This window comes from Haliaeetus albicilla, chromosome 3 (assembly GCF_947461875.1).
Source record: "Haliaeetus albicilla chromosome 3, bHalAlb1.1, whole genome shotgun sequence".
NCBI classification, from domain to species: Eukaryota; Metazoa; Chordata; class Aves; order Accipitriformes; family Accipitridae; genus Haliaeetus; species Haliaeetus albicilla.
In genome coordinates, this window is record NC_091485.1 from 56,958,331 (window position 1) to 56,978,488 (window position 20,158).

General features: G+C 36.5%; 1 protein-coding gene across 15 annotated transcripts in view; it reads left to right on the forward strand.

Moving 5' to 3' along the window:
* The window catches only part of OXR1 (oxidation resistance 1), a 302,655-nt gene that overhangs the window by 265,493 nt on the left and 17,004 nt on the right, over positions 1–20,158 (forward strand). For 13 of the 15 annotated variants that reach the window (XM_069779895.1, XM_069779893.1, XM_069779894.1 and 10 more), the window contains one exon: positions 2,854–3,016. In XM_069779895.1, the coding sequence (XP_069635996.1) occupies positions 2,854–3,016 (163 nt within the window). Of the gene's footprint in view, positions 1–2,853; positions 3,017–14,688; positions 14,797–20,158 lie in introns of those variants that run through there. The other 2 variants (XM_069779901.1, XM_009928708.2) reach the window with 2 other exon arrangements.

The window sequence follows — 20,158 nt, forward strand, 5'->3', positions numbered from 1 at the left end:
AGTTCTGCAACAAAGTTTTTATTGTCATTATCTGTGCTTCCCATTATTTGGAAACTTTCTAAAAATTCTCTCCTTCTTAAAGCTCTGAGTTCAGAAGACCTAGCTGGGGTTCTTTTGTCCTATCTTTATATATGGAACATAAAACTTCTCCAGGAAGCAACTTAAACATATCTACTGGAAAAACATCTAAATTTGTTGCAGTGATTCAAAGACATGAGATGTCCATGCTCACTCACTGGTAAAGGCTTGAATTCTTAAATGATCTGTACTGCTAGGAAACTGACTTATTTCCAAGTTGAATGTGATTTTTTGAGGTATTGGAGATTATTATATCCTTGTCAGAAGAGCGGGGGGGTAAAGAGAAAGAAACAACAACAAAAAACTGTGAGCTGTCATCTTGTATAAATACCTGCACACAATGATCAAGTCACTTTTCCATCTTTTCTTTTGAGCTGAATGGCATAGAATGTCCAGTTGGGGCACTGCAGTTGAGGACAGATATGGATCAATTGGAGAGAGTCCAGAGGAAAGCAGCAAGACAAATTAATGCCTAGAAAGTGTAACATATAAAGAAAATTAGAAGTAAGTGGGGTTCTTTAATCTAAAGGAGAAAAGGTGGATTACAAACATAAAATCATTTCATACTTAAAAGTTGGCTGCAACAAGAAAGGCAGTACTCTTTTTTTTGTGTCCACTGTGAATGGAGATGTGTAATGGACTGAAATGACATCAAAAATTCCAATATTCCAACAGGGATAATTGAGTCTATGCTAGCACATCACTAACCTGCTTTTAAACATCACCCCTGCAACCCCTAAGTGGTGGAGATCATGCAATTTCTTGAGACGAATGTCTGTCACGCTGATTCCGCTATAGCTAATCCTGCCTGGGCCAGGTGACCTCTTGTGGTTACATTCAACTCAAATTTTGTTGTTCTAGTCATATCATATTTCATTTGAAAAGAGTTAAATGTTTCACGTATGGCAACAATGTCTAGGTCAGATGATTAAAATTATTATTGTCTCTCCTTGGTTCATTTTCTAATGTAGCAGAGCAAGTACTTATCTTCAGCATAAAGCAGAATTTATCACCTATTTCAGAAGAAATAGTTCTTAGCTTACAGTCTGTATGTGATCTCCTTGGAAATTACTCCGCCTATGAAGGGTTTCTTTTTCTAACTGCATGGGGAATTAGTAATCTGTTCTTTAGCCATCTAATGTGTGTCCTGTGTTTTAGTACACAAAAAGTCAGATGTGGTGGTAGTGGGGTGTTTGTTTCGCTTAATTCAGTGTTAACCTTGCTGAGTGCTACTCTGCATAGGTCAAAATACTTAGTATCAACCCAGTTGTCTTTGTCACCTACTTCTTTCTCTTTCTTACCACTAGGTATTTGACAAACCTGCATTATTTCAGTGTTCTTAATCTCAAATGAGCCAGTCTGGGAAGGAATGTCTTTCAGTTCTTTAAACATCAAGTTTTCTTTACTTTTTAAACTGCTATAATTACACACAATTTCAAGTTCTTAAAAAGTTAACATCAGGATTTTTTTTTTATTTATTTTCCTACTTGTAAGACTTGATACTTCATTCAGTGCATGAGGAGTCTGCAGCTTCTTGTTCCAACTTTGTCATAGAACTTATCTACCCTTATGCATCTGAAATGTTTAATTCTCTCTTACTGTCAGAGAAAGATTTTTTTCTTTTTTTTTTTGCTTTCATCAGTGTTATCCAGGAACCTTAATTTTAATAAGGGTGACTTTGAATAACTGACCCTGTTCAGAGGCTGTTATTACATACCTGTGTGCTGCATCCTTTTAGATACAGAGGCACATGAAGATTGAGCTGCAGTTTTGAGAGGCTTTGCTGCTCTGTATCTCTTGCTGTTCTTCCAGTATTCAGTTTTGCAGGGATTTAGTAAGGAGGGGAGGGGGAGGGGAATCCAAATGTTGTTCTTCATGCTAATCCAGTATGCAGAGTCACTGTAGCAAATATCTCTGAAGAGGGACACAAGCAATATTCAAACTCTTGGTAACCAGAGCCATAAAGCTTTAGCTCTGAAGCTGTCTTTTCCATGATGAAGAGATACTAGTGGATTCATTGCATGTCCTTTTTCTAAATGCTCCATCTGTGCACCTACAGGAAATGCTTAAACAGTACAGACTGACATCTATTAGGGTTGTAAATAACTTTCTTTTGGGAATTTGGGCATTTTGTTCTTTCAGACTGGAGAAACGTGCCATTTGTTTTAACTTAAAAGGAGGTAACTTTGAATCTTGGTACTTACTGCAGTACTGAAGTTAGAGTAGTCTGTAGTTTATGATATAGCCATATACATGCACACTTTCAGCCTTATTTCCTCATATCTGTAGTAATTCTCACAGTCTGTATAATTTTGGTTACATGTCTTGGGAGTGTTCAGCTGTTCTTCAGGGGTGAGGAAAACAGATACGGAGACATTTTTAAATTCCAATTTTGTTTATGTTTTTATGTAACTCTTTTTAAATAAAATTAAAAAATGTCAGTGTTTTATTTTGGAAGTTATTTCAGTTGTAAACAGAGGTTTCCAATGGGACAGAAAAGTTTGACAATGGTTGAAGGATTGTACTTGTATATGAAAACACAGCTAGTCAATTGCCAACTTGTTTCATGGTTTTTCTCCAGTGTCAGCTTCATATAATTAAAAAGAAAAAAAAATTAACTAGTTTTTTTTCAAATGTGTCTGTAATATCTAGTAAAACATGAAATAGTAAGTATTTTCATTTTAATCTTAAATACTTCATAATTATTAGACATGACCCCAAAGATCACAAACTTACCTTATTTTTCTTTTCTGTATCGTTACTTGACTTCTCTAGGACAGATCACTTGTATGTCTTCTTTATCCAGTGGAGTCCAGAGATATATGCAGAAGATACTGGGGAATCTCTTCGGGAACCTGGATTTATAGTGGTAAAAAAGAAGGAAGAACCTGAAACTAGTGAAGAATCTACTACTGAAGATGCTGCTAAAGAGTGGGAGGTAAGCAAAAACAGTGTCAAAAATATTTTTTTTTAATACTTGCATAAGAATATAGTTAAAATAGTGTTAAATTCTTTCCAATAAGAAAAACAAACCAATGTGCTTTATTAGTCTGCTTACTGTGATCATGACTGTTTAGTTTATGCCATCCTAATGCTTTGCTCTAACATCAGTTCAGGGCAACATTTCACTATTACAACTTGTTTTCGTATAGAGCAAATTGTAACTTAAAACTTAGGAGTTGAAAGGAACGTGAGTACAGCAAAGAAGTTGCAACTTTGATGAAGCAGACATAGTTTTCAGTCGGGTAAACTGACAGTTTTCTGATATTTATTATTCCTGTATCTAGAATGTTGAATACTTCCTGGTAAGTCTCCAAACATGGATGAGACAACAAAAAAGGAAAATTAATCTATTAATTACATGTTTTTCCAATAATCCAGTAATTAACTTCTCAGTTATAACTTCTTCATACATTAAGATGCTGTTGCATGGGTTTTAGTAATATACTGTAACTGGAACTCTATTTTTTGTAACAAACACATTTCTCCCATGTGAATCTGTGTCCACTGTGTTTATATGGACACATCTTTACATGTCTACATGGTTTTGTTTTGTAGTATACATACAGTTAAAGCCCTTGTAGTCTTGTGCATTCAAGTGTCAGTCAAAAGTTTGATGATTCTTGTCATATATATTGTAGAAGTATCCCATCAGCACTGTTTAACTTGAGCATCAGGACAGCAATTGCAATGTCTGACTGTAAGACTGATTCTTCCTTCTTCACTCTTGCCCTGCCCCACGAAGCAATGAGGCATGTTGAAATTGAGGAGTTTTACGTAGAGTGTAAAAGAAATTTTAAAAAACTGCAATAGTCTAGCTATCGGTAATGGTTTTCTTGTTAGCTCCAAAACTTAGAATCACAGTAGAACTCTGACTTCAGACTTCTCACTTAGCTCGAGTATTAGGTTGTGGTTACAAAACGCTGTCTCTGCAGTTCAGTGATTTTGCATGGAGCAGTTTTGCTTTGAGATATTGAAATTGGTGTATCATAAAAGCATGTCTTTTGAATCTTCATATTTTCAGCATATATATTGCTTGAGTATTTTTTACCAGCAATGTATTTTGGTGTTGATTCTTGCTCAAAGCCTTTCTAAGTATTTGATGTTTTAAAACGTGGCCCTTTGGAACATGGGGATCAGTGGCAAGTGATCAATATTATGGTTTAAGGCACAGTATGTGTCTCTTTTAATGAGCTCTTCAGTAACTTTGCACCTTAATATAATTACAGAATAATTTCAACAGAAAATAGTGCGAATTTTTCTTCAGGATTAAATGTTGTAACTTTTATTTCTGAAGACAGTCGAGGCAGTCCTTTTCCTACATGTATTAAAATCTGTAAGTTATTTGCTACAGAATGAGGTCATGTCTTAAGCCTTTATTTAGGTCTCCTCTGGAAACAATTGTTGAAGACATATTTCAAAAATAGTGTTATTTCTATATGTGTTATGTGAAAACTATGTCAAGTTTGGTTCTCTTAAGATTATCAAATAATAATTATCTGGATTTAGAAGTTAGTGTGATTAGTGAGATGGATAACTTTTTAAAAAAAATGTTACGCAAGTATAAGAAATATGCTAATGTGGTCTTCTGTGCATTTTAACTTGAGTAATGTGACGTCTTATGATTGACTTCTAGCACAAACCTGAAAGCTATTAAAAACTAACTTTTTAATCAGGAATGTTTGACAGTACTAGATGGTTCAACCTGTCATTACATCCAGCTGCATTTTAGTGGCTTTAAACGTACGTGCTAGAAAGTATCAGTACATACAGGGAATTGTAGCTGCTGTTGTCATACCCATTACTCCCATTGAGTTTCAGTCATTATTTTCAATCAACACACTTCCTTCCTTTAACCCAACAAGCTTTTTCTCTGTCAGCTCTTGATCCAGGTGTAATTTACAATAGCAGGTGAACAGTATCATTGAAACATTTTTGTGGGTATTGGGATGAAAAATAGGCTGCCTTCTTCAGAACACAGTGATGGGAAAACTCAGGGTGGAAGAGAGATGGAAAGCAAAATCTTGATGTACAAATGCATCACAAAGTACTGTTGATCTACCAAAATAGGAAGATAGTGGAGTAGCTTTCTTTTCCAAAAACTGTTCTCTGTGATCTTTGTACAGTATCTTAAAACTGGAGAAGCAGGGAAGAGGATTAATGGGTAACCCAGGTGTGGTGCTCTGAGATAGCTTTTGCTTCTTTCATAGTCAGATGTTAACACATTTGGCTGCAGCTTTTTATCAAGAGACTTTAAGGAAGTAGTGTGCTTTTTTTTTTTTTTTAGTGGAAAAGGAATTATGGGAAGAAGGAGCAAGCAAAAGCAAAGATCAATAAGATATGAAACAAGTAGTAGGGATTTGTTTATAAGTTTATTAAATGGATCAATGAATGGGACTGAACTCTTACCTGAACTTACTCCAATTTTTCATCTACTTATGCTTTCTTCTTACTGTATACAGAGTAGTCTATTTCCTTTCAGCCTTTTCCCTGAAGTAATCCAGTAGATGTAACCTCAGCTGATCTAGTGGCAAAGAGGTCAAGACTCCTGCTGTCATATTAAACACTAGTTTGATCAAATACTGCACTGTATGAAGTGTCAAAAAAAAAAAATAATCCAGGGAATCCCTTAGCTGACTCTTTTTGTATTTATGCTACACACTTAATAGATAACTGACTTCTTAGAAATAACCATGAACCTACTACTGTCTACCATTGCCATCAGTAAAGGTGACTAATTAATAGTTGTCAGTTACTTAGAGTTTAAAACAAATTCTGGGTGGGGTACCTCGGAGCTCCCGTTGCTGATGATGTTCCTCAGTATCTGCCTTCCTGAGAGGCCTCTGCCTGTCCCATAGGCAAAGCCCTCTGAAAAGGATACTTTTTCACTTACGATCAGTCCATGCTAAAGACTTGTCTCTGGTGTCCACTAGAAATGAATAGACAGGAATTTTATTTTATATATCATGTAAGAAATGAAACTGTGCTGCTAGTTTCTTGGTGGTGTTATCCCCATCCGTTTTCCTCAAATGTCTCTTTTACCTTCTGGTACTTAGGTGAATGGGCATACACCAAAGAAGAGGCTGGTTTGGGTTTTGTGGGGGGCTTTTTTGTTTGTTTTTGGTTTTTTACGATCTGTACTGAGCCTTGAGGATATAGAGGTATATTTATCATGGTATTCTTTTTTTAGTTTGTATTAGTTCAAGCGCTAATGGCTTTCTTTATCTGTTAGCACAAATAATTAATACTGTTCAAAAACCTGTGTGTTAATAAACAGATGCCTTCTCCAAAGCATATTCTGTACTTGCATCTAAATGTGGCAAGATTTGACAGCAAGCTGACCGTTTCTGTTGTGCAGTGCCTCAGAAGCAACTTCCATGGGTACTTTATGGTCTAATTTTGTTTCCTTTTTAAGTTCAAGTTGTGTATATAGTAATGTGTGTAGAAATTAATGACTTAGTGTTAAGGTGCTTGCTGTTAGATAGCTGCTGAATGCACTAACATCATTTTGGTGCCAATTAGTACCACAGATTGAAAGCATTAAGGAGTTGTCACCTTGTGCTGATAAAGGCATGGTATCACAGTATTTGAAAGTAGGGATAGGTCCTCAAGCAGTGCTAATAGGATTGGTCTTATGCTTAAAGAAGTTTAAGATGAGTGAAAAGGAAAAACTGCTTGAATTCTACAGTATCCAAATCCTGGTTGAGAAATGAGTTTTCAAGTAACACAGCTATTTCTTGTTTCTATAAAATAACGCCTAATAGTTTCTTATGGCTGCATAAAAGATTGCTTTTCTAAAAGAAGTGTTGTTGACATTCCCTGTAAAGCATAAATATTATTCCATTGTATATATTGTATATTCCATTGTGTATATTGTATACATTGTATATTTTAAAAGAAACAAAAAAAACCCCGACAGATCAGAGCACAGATTATGAACCACAGTTGATCATAGAACAACTTGAAGAAAGGTTCTAAGTGCTGCCTAGTATGCATTATTTTCTATAACCTTTCTTGCAGACTCTTCAGCTTTTTTAATTCAGGAAAAAAAATCTGCACTCTCAAAAAAAAAAAAAAAAAAAAGAAGGTGGTGGTGGTAAGTGATATCTCTGTGATTCATGAATCCCAGAAATTCCAGTTATCCAGTTATTCTAATATAATTTTCCTAAAACGGATTGTAAAACCTTGACGGGCTTGTTTCCACTGCTGTTGCTGTATGATGTGACAGGTGGCATTTTGAAATTGACCACTGGAGGAAAAAGACGTGGAAAACAGTACTCATGTAAAAGTCATTAACCATATCAGGGATCTAGTATAGAGTTAAATGAGATAAATCAGCTTTCCACTGAATTTGTGTGCACATAAAGTGTGCTGATAAGCTCAAATATTTTTCTACAGAAGTTGGCATGCACATGTAAATAATCATGGAATCATAGAATGGTTTGGGTTGGAAGGGACTTTAAAGATCGCCTAGTTCCAATGCCCCTGCCATGGGCAGGGACACCTTCCACTAGACCAGGTTGCTCAGAGCCCCATCCAGCCTGGTCTTGGACTCTTCCAGGGAGCAGGCATGGGGCATCCACAACTTCTCTGGGCAACCTGTTCCAGTGCCTCAGTTAAAATCTTTAGAGAATCAGTTTATCGTATCTGGGGAGTAAGGACAACTGAAACTAATTTTCCAAGCAAGGTTTTTACAGTTTTAATAATGCTAGATACAAAGGAAACTGCTGTGCTCTAACAAGGGAGGAGGGCATTAGAGGGGAAACAATGGAAGTGACGACTTGGATAAGAAACATTAGTGCATAAAGGAGAAATGACACAATTTGGCCTTTCCCATGTGAGTTTTATCATAAAATTTTTGCACCTTCTATTTGTATCTAACTAAAAGACTAGTTGGTCTCTTGGCGGGGAGGGGGAGAAGGATAAGAAATTTTAGAGACCAGAATACCTTAATTTGCTCATTTAATGCTTCATCTGTTGATTTGTGAAGCTAATTCTCAAAGTTAATGACATTCCTTGAACAGTAAAGGGACTTGGTCTGTTGTATTCTTTAAGTAGTTAAGTTTTTGATAGGCAGCTGGAAAACTGGGATGCACCGTTATATTGACTGTTTGTGTATAAATGCACTTTTTATTTCATTATGTGATAATGACTTATTGACATAGACTGCTAATCTAGTTTTAGATTCCGTATTTGAATCTAGAACAATCAAAACAATATCTTAGGTGTTACAGTTGTTAAGTGTCTTTATCATCATGCAGTATTGGAAATACAGGATTTATGCTGATGGGTCAGATTTCTGGTCATCAGACTGAGTATTGATGCAAAAAAAAAAAAAAAAAAATTACTGAGTGTGGCCACACCTAAATGTTTCAGAGGTGGTGAAGAAATTTCATCTTGGGCACTTGTGAAGAAATCAGTTAAGGACATCAGTTCCTATTTAAACATGAAATCTGTTAAGGAAGCAGAAGAATTGCTCTGTACTAGAATAATTATTAATTATTTAAAGTGTCGATTCTTCCTTCCCTCCCCATTTCCCCCTGTCATTTGGTTGTATTTATTGCTATTATTCAGGATTGAGTCATACTTCAGGTCCACGTAAATCTAAATACTCATCCACAAGATATTTGAAAACGGGAAGTTTCTTGTCTTAGGACCTGCAAGAAGGTCTTAAAGTAGTTGGAAATTCATCTGTATTATTGTTTCCAGTAGCTTTTAAGTTGTTTGGAAAATACAGAAAATCAGTTTGATATAAAGCTGTCTAGAAGTTGACTTCCAAAACAAAGCATGACTTGATAGATATTTGCAAATGATTTTTCCCAGATTCACTGGATTTGCATTTCATAATCATTGCCTTTATTTTGCATATTAGATTTCTGTAGAAAATACAATACTTCTGGAAAGCAGTAGTCTGTAATACTCACTTGTGAAACTGAACTTCAGCTGGGACTTTAGACGTGGTTTGAAAATGTTTACTAGATGAAGCCATTAGTTGCAAATGAAGTTCTGCCTTCTTGAAATGGTATTTGAGTTAGACACTCAACACTGCAACATTAACAAAACTGTAACTTCAGGAGTGTCTAGAAATTATATTTCTGTGTATTTGTAGAAACATGGAGGTCACAAACAGTGATTATGTCTCCTGGTCAGGTAACATCTGAAGAAGGTTTTTCAAGATTGGAGTATTGGACGTAGGTGCTTAAGATCTTTATTGGATCAGGACTGTAACCTACAACGTTTCTATATTAAAATGGGCATTTCCATTTCAGTATGCACTGCTGTCTTAAGCTTTTGTATTCTTAATCATGTTTTTTCTAAAAATTTGCTTCTATTCCCTACTCTACACTTAGTGCTCATATGCTAGTGAAACAGCTGCTTTTTGTGTCTCACATTTTAAAATGTGGTATGATCGTAATGCTGTATGACAAGCTGGATAATACTGGGTCAGCAGAGAGAAGAGGAAGTCTGGAAGTTGTAGGCTTCTTGAATGAAACACTGCACACAAAGTGTAAAGATGCATCACATTAACAGCCCTCAAAATAAGAATATTTTTCCAATATGTTTCTTGAAAGGTTGTCTCTTTATGATAGTATATGGGGTATATAAGCTAGATCATTGTTTGGTTTTTATATCATGCATTGTCTATTAAGAAATTGGACGTGTCACTGTGCATGTGTTGCTGTGCATTAACAAGCATGTTTAGTAGGTTTTGCTCTTGTACCAGAGGATGAGAGGCTCTTGAATTTCAGCAGTCATGTGCAATACTTAGAAATGTTTCTGTTAAATTAATTTTTGTGATTGAAGAGAGAGACTCTGGGGCCCATTAACATAATGCAATGCCCTTTGTAGAGGCTGGTAACTTTCATTCTTGCTTTTGCAATGAACTTGAGCAAATATTGCGCACTCTCTTAACTTCATGCATGGGATATTTGTTGCTTTGCTCTATTTTCTCTACTTAATCTATTTGGAATCTATTTATAACTTGTAAATGAAATTCAGGTGTTTTCTTTACTTGGAGCTGTCCTGTAGTTGAAATCATGAATGTGGAATTGTAATTGATGCTTATTTCATGTATCTAATAGAGAGAACTGGGGCAGTCAGTCCCTCTGCTAAGAGTTGAAGCAGAATCATTCAACTAAAAAGCTTGTGCTTTTGAGTCTCTTAATGGCTTTCAGTGTACCTTTGAAAATTCTGAGGAAAATTTTGTGGATGGAAAACTGCCTTTTTTTTTTTTTTCCTTCCCCTTCTCCTAAGCTGTTGAAAGAAAAGAAAGGATGACTTCTCAAATTAGACTTACTTTCTTATGGAAACATTATCAGCTAACTAAGAAGTTGGGCCAGTCCCTGTTGCACTGGATGCCACACGAGATGACTTTTATACTGTTTAGTGTGTTTCTTGTAGCAGTAAAGGGGAAAAGGATCAGACTTCAGTTATCTGTAATCCCATGTTACCTTCACCTGCAACAACTTCTCTGAAGATCCAGTTGTTCTAGAAGAAAAAGTATTAGTTTTGCATAGGAGCAAGTACCTGATTTGGGGGGCTTTTTTATTTTTTTACTGCATTCTAACTTCATTACTCCTGAACTTGGCACTCTTAGTCATCTGAAGGGCTTTTTGTACCAAACAGAAGTTGTCTCCCTCTTATTAAAGATAAGCCAGACCTTAATTAATCTGACTTTTGTATGCCTTATATCATCAAAATATGAAACTGCCTTTCTTTCATCTAGTGGGATTCCTTCCAAAGATGACAATTTAGGTGGCCTGAGCATCTAAATTAGGTGTCTTCCTAATTTTGAAATTTTTGGCAACTTATGTCCTAAAACTATAATACAAGGGTTAAGCATACAGGATGCACATCTCTTACCAGAGCTGTAAAATGCTATTCTAAATTTTAAAATAACAGAGTTTATAATTCTGGAGTTGTTTTCTGTCATATTATACTAACGCGTATTGAAACTACACTATTTTAAACACTGCTTGAGGCAGCTTTCAGTTTTTTCTTTTGGGCTCTTTGGTGATGGGAGTTCTTATTATAATCTGTGAAACATTCCTGTTAGATGTAATTAAATAGCAATCTTGTCTCTTTAAAAATACATTCTAACAAGTAGATAGGCTACTGAAAGTGAAACTACTGTCATTGCTTATTGATTTGTTTGTTCCCAGGCAAACCAATACAGAGAATAAAAACAAGCTTTCTTTTTGTCAGTCAACAATGCAAATGACTTATGAATTGCACCGAGGCACTTGATTTACACAATCTGGTTCCTGTGATTTATGTTTTACTCAATTTTCAGGGCTGCTTCTGAAATTGGAGTCTTAAATTCTGAGAATAATCTTATTTTATACATATGCCTCATATATAGTCTTCTCAGGAGATACTTGGGGATGCTTATCTTCATTGCACCACATTTGTGACTTTTCATCACAAAACCCGGTCACCTACATGGCTGCTTCATGTGGAATCAACAACAAGTTCTAAAGAAACTGAGTAATTATGGCCCCTGCCGCCCTATCTCTCTGGGCTAAACCTCCCTCCCTTGAGAGGGAATAAATTACTTTTTACTAACGTAATATTGCTCAAAAAGCATGCATATTAAATATATGGATTGTAGAATTCAGCATCACAACTCTTCTGTTGCTGTGGTATCCGGGACACTGTGTTAGCTACTAGAAACAGAGTAATACCATCTAATCAAACTGCGAAGATGTTCTTTCACACCCGGCATCCAGTCTTCCTGCTCAAGTTTAGAGAGAGTTAGTGTACTTACTATCCTGTTTCAGGGTTACGAGATCTTGTCAGCAGATAACTTTAAATCTGGTATGGCAAAAGGTGTAAACCAGATAATTGATTTGGAGTGGAAATAAGACATTTCATAAGTTGTACCTGTATTTGTTGGCACTCTCCTTTTTCTCTGCTGCTACTTTAATATTTTTTAAGGCAGATTAGTTTATTAGAAGAAACTACATTGTGAGTAACAGTTACTGAAAGGACTGTGGGCTTCTGCCTCCAACATTGATTGTGTAGAGATATTTAGCTTGATTAAAAACTAAGAATGACAGTAACAAGATTATCATTCAGTGTAATTAGATACATTTTGGTTTGCTCTGTTGTCTAGGTAGCAAATGGGTGGATGCTCTTAAGTGTTTGGTGGTGTTCTGCACACGTGTTGGGTCTGAGCCGATACTCCTCTCCGGAATCTTTTTAATTAAGAACTCTTTATGACAAGGCATATATTAATTAGCGACAAGATATGAGGTTCTGATTCAAATCAGCAGATCAGTGTAACCCACAAATGCACAAAAGGACAGTTTACTTTATTTATCTTTTATTAAGGGAGGCTCCTTGGGATCAAGCTTCTTGTGTGGGCTTCTTTGGCTGATAGAAACATATCTTCCACCAGTTCGGAAAAAAGACTGCTAGAGGGCCGGGGTGGAGGTCGGTCACAAGAGAAGGCTTTTGCCACTTCGAGGGCGGCAGCGTTCCGTGGTGGTGCTGGGGTTCTCCTGCCCCACTGGCTCTCCCGCCGCCCTCCCCCTCCAGCAGATGTTCCCAGCTGCAGGGCAGCTGCCGCCTGCGGGCGCTCCTGCTGCTGCTGCTGCTCCTGCTCCTGCTGCTCCTGCTGCTCCTGCTGCTGCTGCTGCTGCTGCTGCTGCTGCTGCTGCTGCTGCTGCTCCTGCTCCTGCCGCTGCCAGTCCGAACATCAAAACAGACTGGCAGGAGGTCTGACAGAGTCACTGGTGCATTTATTCCCCTTTAACTTTGCAACTGTAACTAAGTGAAAAAGTGAGTTGTCACGTCTAAGAACTTTATTGCTCCCTTTTCTTTTGAGCAAGTTTTTAAAATCCTTTGGAGAAGCTGTGGGAGGAGCCGGTTTTATCTAGAGAGAAGCTAAAAACATCCAAGTAAGTTGTTTGAATCGTTTAAGATTAAATGCTCTGGAATAAAAAATTGCCTGATGGCCCAGATTCTTTTCTTTCTCCCCTAGTTTTGGAGAAACGGTGTGTTGGCTGGTGTTAGGGACGAATTTGGTTTTTCTGAGGGGGAAAAAGTGGGGGGAGGGGAAAAAAGACTGCTAAAATCGGCTGTGGCGGAGAGAGTTGTGGGGCTAGCTTTCGCTTTTTCGCTTAGAATGTGGATGTCTAGAGATAGTTTGAAATAGTTTTTCTGCATACTCTCCATTCTTTCAAGATTTGCCAGACTCGGGGCAGGGGGGAAGGTTGTGGCTCATCTTATTTTTTTATATCGATTGAAATCGCCTCATTTGAAATGGTTCTAAGGCTGTCCATATTTCTGTTCTTGTTTTACATCAGTATAAGCTTGCTTATTATTAAAAATAAAATAAAATAAACGGGTGTATGGTTTATTGTTTCAATATTACACCATTTGACTGTGTATCTAGTGTAATATTATATATTTGAGTTTCCTAAACCCTAGCTCTCAATGTCCCAGTGATAAAAATGTTCTTACTTGCCACCTTAATAATTTTCATAAATGGGAACAAATTGATTTTTAGAGTTACCAGCTCCCGAGAAGGATGAAATGTTTTCCTTTTTAGTAAAATCTATCTGATTTACGTTGAGTTAGATACTCATGCAAGGTGAGGCATTCAGTGCACAGTATGCAGTGTAGTTATGTACAAGTTGTGGTACCGGTTTTCTCTGCTTGGGCATCTTGGCTTTTAGATCACAGTGCAACAGCATGAGTGAGCAATGTTTTAAGGTTGTTGTGATGCTGCCTGCCACCGCACTGGCCTATTTAATACTTTTACCCAGGACTCAAAGCACTGGATGTTTTCGGAGGAGGGAGGGGAAAAAAAAAAAAGCCCCATAAGTGCTACTACAAGGAAATTCTCAAAGGATTGCTCTGTGTATTACTGCTGCACACACTGGTTTAAATAAACATCCTTCCTTAAGAAGAAAAAAAATTAAATCATGATTCCAAAAATACTTTATTGTTGGGACTAGCATTTAACCCATACAGCAAGTTTAGCTTGTAGACAAAAGGATTCGTTTTCTTCTTGTTGCTTACAAAACTGAAAATACTGTGAAGCTAACAGTTCCCGAATGCTTTAAGACCTTTTTTAAAAAGAATATTTTTTAAAAAAACTTCACTCACCACTCTTTTAACTGGTTCTGGACTCGTAAGAAATAACTGACAGGTTTTATATATGGTTGTCAACATAAGTAACACAAACTATTATTTTAATATTGAGTGCAAGTTTGTTACCATTAGAACTTGTTTATGAACAATTATAGTGTAACAGAATATTGCAAGCAGTTCTTGGGGATTTTTTTTGTATACTTCAGTATTGTATAAAAAAAATTAAAAAGTTTTCTGTGTCTTTAAATATTTTAGCCTTTTTAACAAACTAGTGCTCTGCAACCACGCTTGAATACAGGAAACCTTTCTTCTTCTGTACCGTCATCATTTGCGATACATCCCCCTACTGTACACTCGTTCATTTGTTCCCTGCCATGTCAGTCAAATGTGTGTGTCTAGCAAACTATTCTGTCACCATCGTGGGGGCTCTGCCTGTGCCTGGAACTGACAGCAGGTACAGAGAATGCTTTCAAACAGCCTTGAATGAATTTTTTTTATTATTATTTTAATTTTTATTTCTTTTTTTAGTCTCATTTTGATTTTAGAAGGGAAATGTCTCGTCTCTGGTATGGGAAGAAGGGAAGAAAGCATCAGCCAGTTAATCATAAATATGCTCTGGTAATTTTCAGTGTAGTATGTTCATTTCTGTTATTGCATTCCTGTAATGTTGTGGTGCAGAGACAGTTTCTGGAAGTTTAAATTTTGAATGTGTAAACAGGATGCTAAGTCACAAATTTTCATTACTTTTCGGTGCATAACCTAATTGCTGGTATTACATTGGCATTAGATAAGAAAAACTACTTTGAGCATTGAGGGGTTCAGCAGGTTTAAAATGTTTGGGTTTTTTTCCTTTTGGAGTAATGCTATTTTTATTTCCAACAAAAATGTGATTTATAGCTAAATACTGTGAACAATAGTTTACACTGGCATTTAATTAGAAAAGTGTAAATCTCCTAAGCTACTGTTTGATTAAACCTTTTCAGAAGTCATTCAACCATATGAAGGTCTGATAATACTTCTAAATGGATGGAAATGAGTCTGCTGTAGTCCCACTCTCACATTTATAATGAAAGGGGAGACCAATAACACTGTTTTTACAGTTTATTAGATTTATGAAAGTAACTGTATTGTTTTTTCAGTGTTGTTTTCCCCAAAAAGGCTTGTATTTGTAGTAGTATGTAAAGGAAGTGGTTCTCAGTGAGACTTGCAAAACAGTAACACCTTGGGGATAGGGAGGAAGTGATTTTGACAATGTAATTTTTATGCTTTTACCAGCTGGTAGATCTGGAAGATATTTTTCATTCAGACTCTGCCCGTGACAGGCTTTTTACCATCTTTTTAAGAGTTAGATTTCTGAATTTTGGTGCATACTTTTGGAGGTGCTGTTGACTTTGGGTTTTATTTTGATCTTTATTTGTAGCCAGGCTACTTGCAGCATATGAAAATCTCACATGACAACAACTTGTTTTGTAAACGTGTGTTCCTAACTAACAAAATATTTTTTAAATAATAGGCTCTTAATTTTCCTCTGTGGCAATGGAACATAGAATCAAGATGCAATTCCTAAATTAACTCAAATGTAATTTGAGCATACCCTGTAGCAGTGTAAAAGGTATCTGAAGTTTACCAAGAATGTTTTCTTTAAATATATTTATATATGTAGATACACAGATAGATCTTGCCCAGCTAATTAAAAAATTAGTAGTATCAATTGTTACAATATTTCCCTTAGGACCAACACTTTGTTTTAGCCAGAGTCCAACTATGCTAATAAAAGCAATAGGTGTCAGCTCTTAAGAAGAGGTTGAACTGAAGAAGACTGTATGAGAATCTTCTCTGCTGTGAGAGAAGTAGAGAACGGGTTATTTTAATGTGTAAAACAAGTCAAATCAGAAAAAAGAGTATAGAAGTATCTACAGATGGGAATATTTTTAAAATGTTGCTATGTCAACAAGACATGCTCTATTCTTGAAGTTGGGGGTTTTTTTTCCTTCAATGAATGATCATAAAGCTAATGTGCAAGTGTAATCTTCTTATACAAAAGAGGGAAAGAGTATTGGTACCATTACTTCTTTGTTATGCAAGACAAAGTGGGAAGCATTAAAGAGACTGGCAGCATATATGAAATACAGGTTTTTGACTAAATGTTTCATTAGTGGTTGTTCTGAAATTTGGATGAAAACCCTCCTGACATGAAATAACATAATTGCTGGACCAAATAGAGTGATATAATAAAACAAGAATGCTTTCTTGAAGCAACTAAATCACCCTGGATTATTTACTTGAAAGGCCTTTGTTATTTTCACAGTGATAGAGTAAACTTGAGCTGAGCATTGTAGGGGTTTGATACTTTCCCAGGATAAGAAATCAAAATTTTGGTGACTAACCAACACATTATGCTTCCCCTTCAAAAAGCCAGTAATGTTGGCTTCCCACTTGTTTTAGTAAATCTGTTTGGTATTTACTGTGTCTCTTTATTGTACTGCAACACAAGAGATGCCAGTAAGTTTCTAGAATGTCAAAAATGCAGGCAGGCAACCATTCTTTCTGTCAAAGCACTTTAGATGAAAGACATCAGACAATGCAAGAGAACAAAAGGTGGATTGCCTTCTGTGGGAATGCTTGTTGGAATGTTTTGCAGAGCTTTGATAGGCAGCATAGCCAAAGGTGACAAAACCAAGGAAAACTTACCTTTGGCTTTCGTATTCTTAAGATATTATGCAAAGGGAATTCAAGTGGTGTTGGTTTTAATAGCTTGAATGATTTGAGACTTGCATGACTTCTGAGGTTCTTGATTTATTGGTTAACAGTAGTTGGTAAGCTAATGGCTGTAGTTTGGCTGTTATGGAGATATAATAATAGGGGCTTACATGGGAAAGATGAGAATTTAGTATTTCATCCTTATGGATGTCAGAACTGTAAGGCTGCATCAATCCAATAATACTGCTTGCTACAAAGATCTTTTTAAAGTCAGCTTTCCATACTGAATTTTGTTTTGGAGTAACAGAGTGAACTGATGATCTGAGTATCTTTAAAAAATAAAAAAGTAGAGTGCAATCCAGTACTTTCTTACACTGATCACTAAGCCTAGAACATTTCCTTGATGGCAGTTATTTGCCATACCCACTGTCCTAAATAATTAGGGGTTTTATGCATCATGCCTCGACTAGATCTTCCATTTAATTATGAGGTGTTACATTGTTTACATTTTTTATAATTGTGAAATACTAGGCCTCTCTACAAATGCTGTCAAAATACAGTAGCAGATGAACATTTGAGAAGGTCGATTATAAGCTGAAGGAAAACAAATGAGTAGTAGAGGCTTATGTTTTCTCTGTATGTTTTTAATGGTCTGTGCAATCTGAAGTTGATCTTAGTTGATCCTTTTTCTGATTAAGGAAGAGACAAATGTTTCCATGCTGGGCTGTGATTGTTACCTACTTCTAAGCATGTATGGCACTTTCTTGTCATACCTGAGAGGATCTCTGCATGGCACTATCAGAACTGAGATGTAACCTTGTTCAGCCTGCCTTCTCCTGGAGTGGCAGCTTGAGGTCAGGCACCAGACGCACTGAACCTCTGGCTTCTCTGCTTGCTAGTGCTGAAACTTCCTTAAATTGTTTTGCAAGAGAGTTGGGTTTTATTGGTGATGCCGCTACAGATCTTTTTTTCTTTGGACAAAGTGAGTTAAGTTGCCTGACTTGCCTCTTTAAGAAAGTAATTTTCATAAATCTAATTCTTAGTTCTTTGCACAAACATCCTAAACTTTGTTTAATGTTTCCCATGTAAATTTAGTTCTCTTGATGGCTTTATCATATCTCTCAAAATAGTGATTTTTCCTATCTTGAAAAAAAGCTTGTTATAAAGGTTTCTGGACTCGGTGTAACACTTTGTGTGCTGCAGGCTTTGATTGCTTTCTTCTCAAGTTCATTTATTAATTCTGGTTATTGCAGATGTTTTAATTTGTCTTTGGTATATGTTAATTATGGCTTGGTACAGTTGCTGTGGGCTTAGAGCACTTTGAGGCAGATATTCAACAGTCCATCCTGCTGGGGGGACAATACTGATCACAGGGAGAATGTTGCTATCATGTAACATACTCAGCTTTTCTGTCCCTGCTCTGGAAAACACCTTGGTGTGCCATACAGTTCCAAGATGGCCAGTTTTAAAGGTATTGAAAGAGAGGAAGAACCACAGTGCCAGCCAATTCAGGGGACTGCTATGACTCTCCAGTCCCTTTCCTCTGCTTAAAATGGCAAGCTCTTGTACGTTCCTTTTCTTGTCACCAGTAGAGTGACAGGGAGCTGAATTGGCAGAAAACCACACGAGACAGGAAATGGTTAGCTTTGCAGCCATACTCATTAAAAATTAACCAAATTAAATTAGTCTTAGGGTTTTTTTCAGAATGATACCTTAAAACTGTTTATCGGATATGGTAAACCTCATGTATTAATGCATTATTGTAGTGTAATCAATATGTCCCAGGTAATCGTATTTGTGATGGTAAAGACTGCTTCTTCGATATTGCTTTCTCTCAAGCAGTGTCTAACATTTTGGGAGGAAACAAAATTTGTCTGAAAAATAGTTAGTGTTTTCTCTCAAAATATTCATAACAGCATTCAGTTCACAAATGCACCTTTTTATTTTCATCAGAAGATATTTACAGCCTTTAGAAAGGGTTTGATCCTTTCTTCCCCCTCCCCATTTACTGATGAATTGGAGATGGACTGATATTTTGCAGTAACTTTGTAAATGGCCTAAGAAAATTACATTGCCATTCATTTTTTTTCAATTAAATATCCTGGAACTTTAAAGGTGAAATTTTTTTTTTGACTCTCAAGAAATAACATTCCTGAAGCTTCACCTGACTTTACACAGATGTATTAAGATTCAAAGTAAAATTGTTCAGCTCTCATTCTCTTTCTTAATATTTGCTTTTTATTTCATATTCAGTTAATTGAGGGTATAAATAACATGTTGAAGAGAACCACTTATACCGCTACACAGTCTCCTTTCTTATCTTTCAGAAGCGATGTTCAGCTCTGATAAGATGCTCCCTTTCTCTAAGGAGACAGTTTCAGCTACTCGTTAACTGTGAAAGTTTAGGTGTTCTTGGTTTGAGGGTGGCAGTTACACTGCCCTGTTAGCAAACATGCATTAGGTGTGTGTGTGTTGGTCACTCGTGGCTTTAAGCTGGCAGAGAAATGCCTCGCTGGCACAACCAGTTTTCATGTCTACACCTGTATATAGCAGACTGATATGACCAGTGTCTGAAAGGGCTGATGTGTCACCATCTGCATGGCAAACTGTCCTTCATGGACATTCAAACAATTGTAACTGCATTTTCATGTGTATTGTTGAAGGACAAAAAAATTCCATATTAGGAATTTTGATTTCTGTTTTGCTCACTGTGTATGCCAGCATAGGTTGCAAGAGTTAGGTACGCTGACATACTTTCAGAAAAACAAGGTTTAGAAACATGAGTTTTTCCAAAAGGAGAATCCTAAGCCTCTTGATTGGTTGAATCATTAGTACGCAAACCCTCAATTTGACTTATTGCATTAACTACTAAAACTGTTGTGTGTTCTGCTAAGTGGTTAACTCACATATGCATGGTCTGGAGAGTCAATCGCAAAGGCATTCAAGCTACAAGAGTCATATAACTCATCCCATGTTTTCTCATCAATGTTGCTATTATGAATAGAGCAGGTATTATTAGATCTCTAAGGATATATCCCATGTCATTTCAGCTAGTTTTTCAGCCTTGTTCTTCACGCATTTGATACATAACTGATTTGACTGTAAGGCTACCATAAGATAGAATCAAAAGCCTTGGTGAAATACAGATAAATGGCATCCACTGCTACCTGCCCAAAAATGAAAGAACTTTATTACAAAGAAACATTCTGTAGTGAAAACCACAGTCCAATATGATGCATACAAAACTACATTTGTCTTTCATGAATGAAAGACCTTGCTT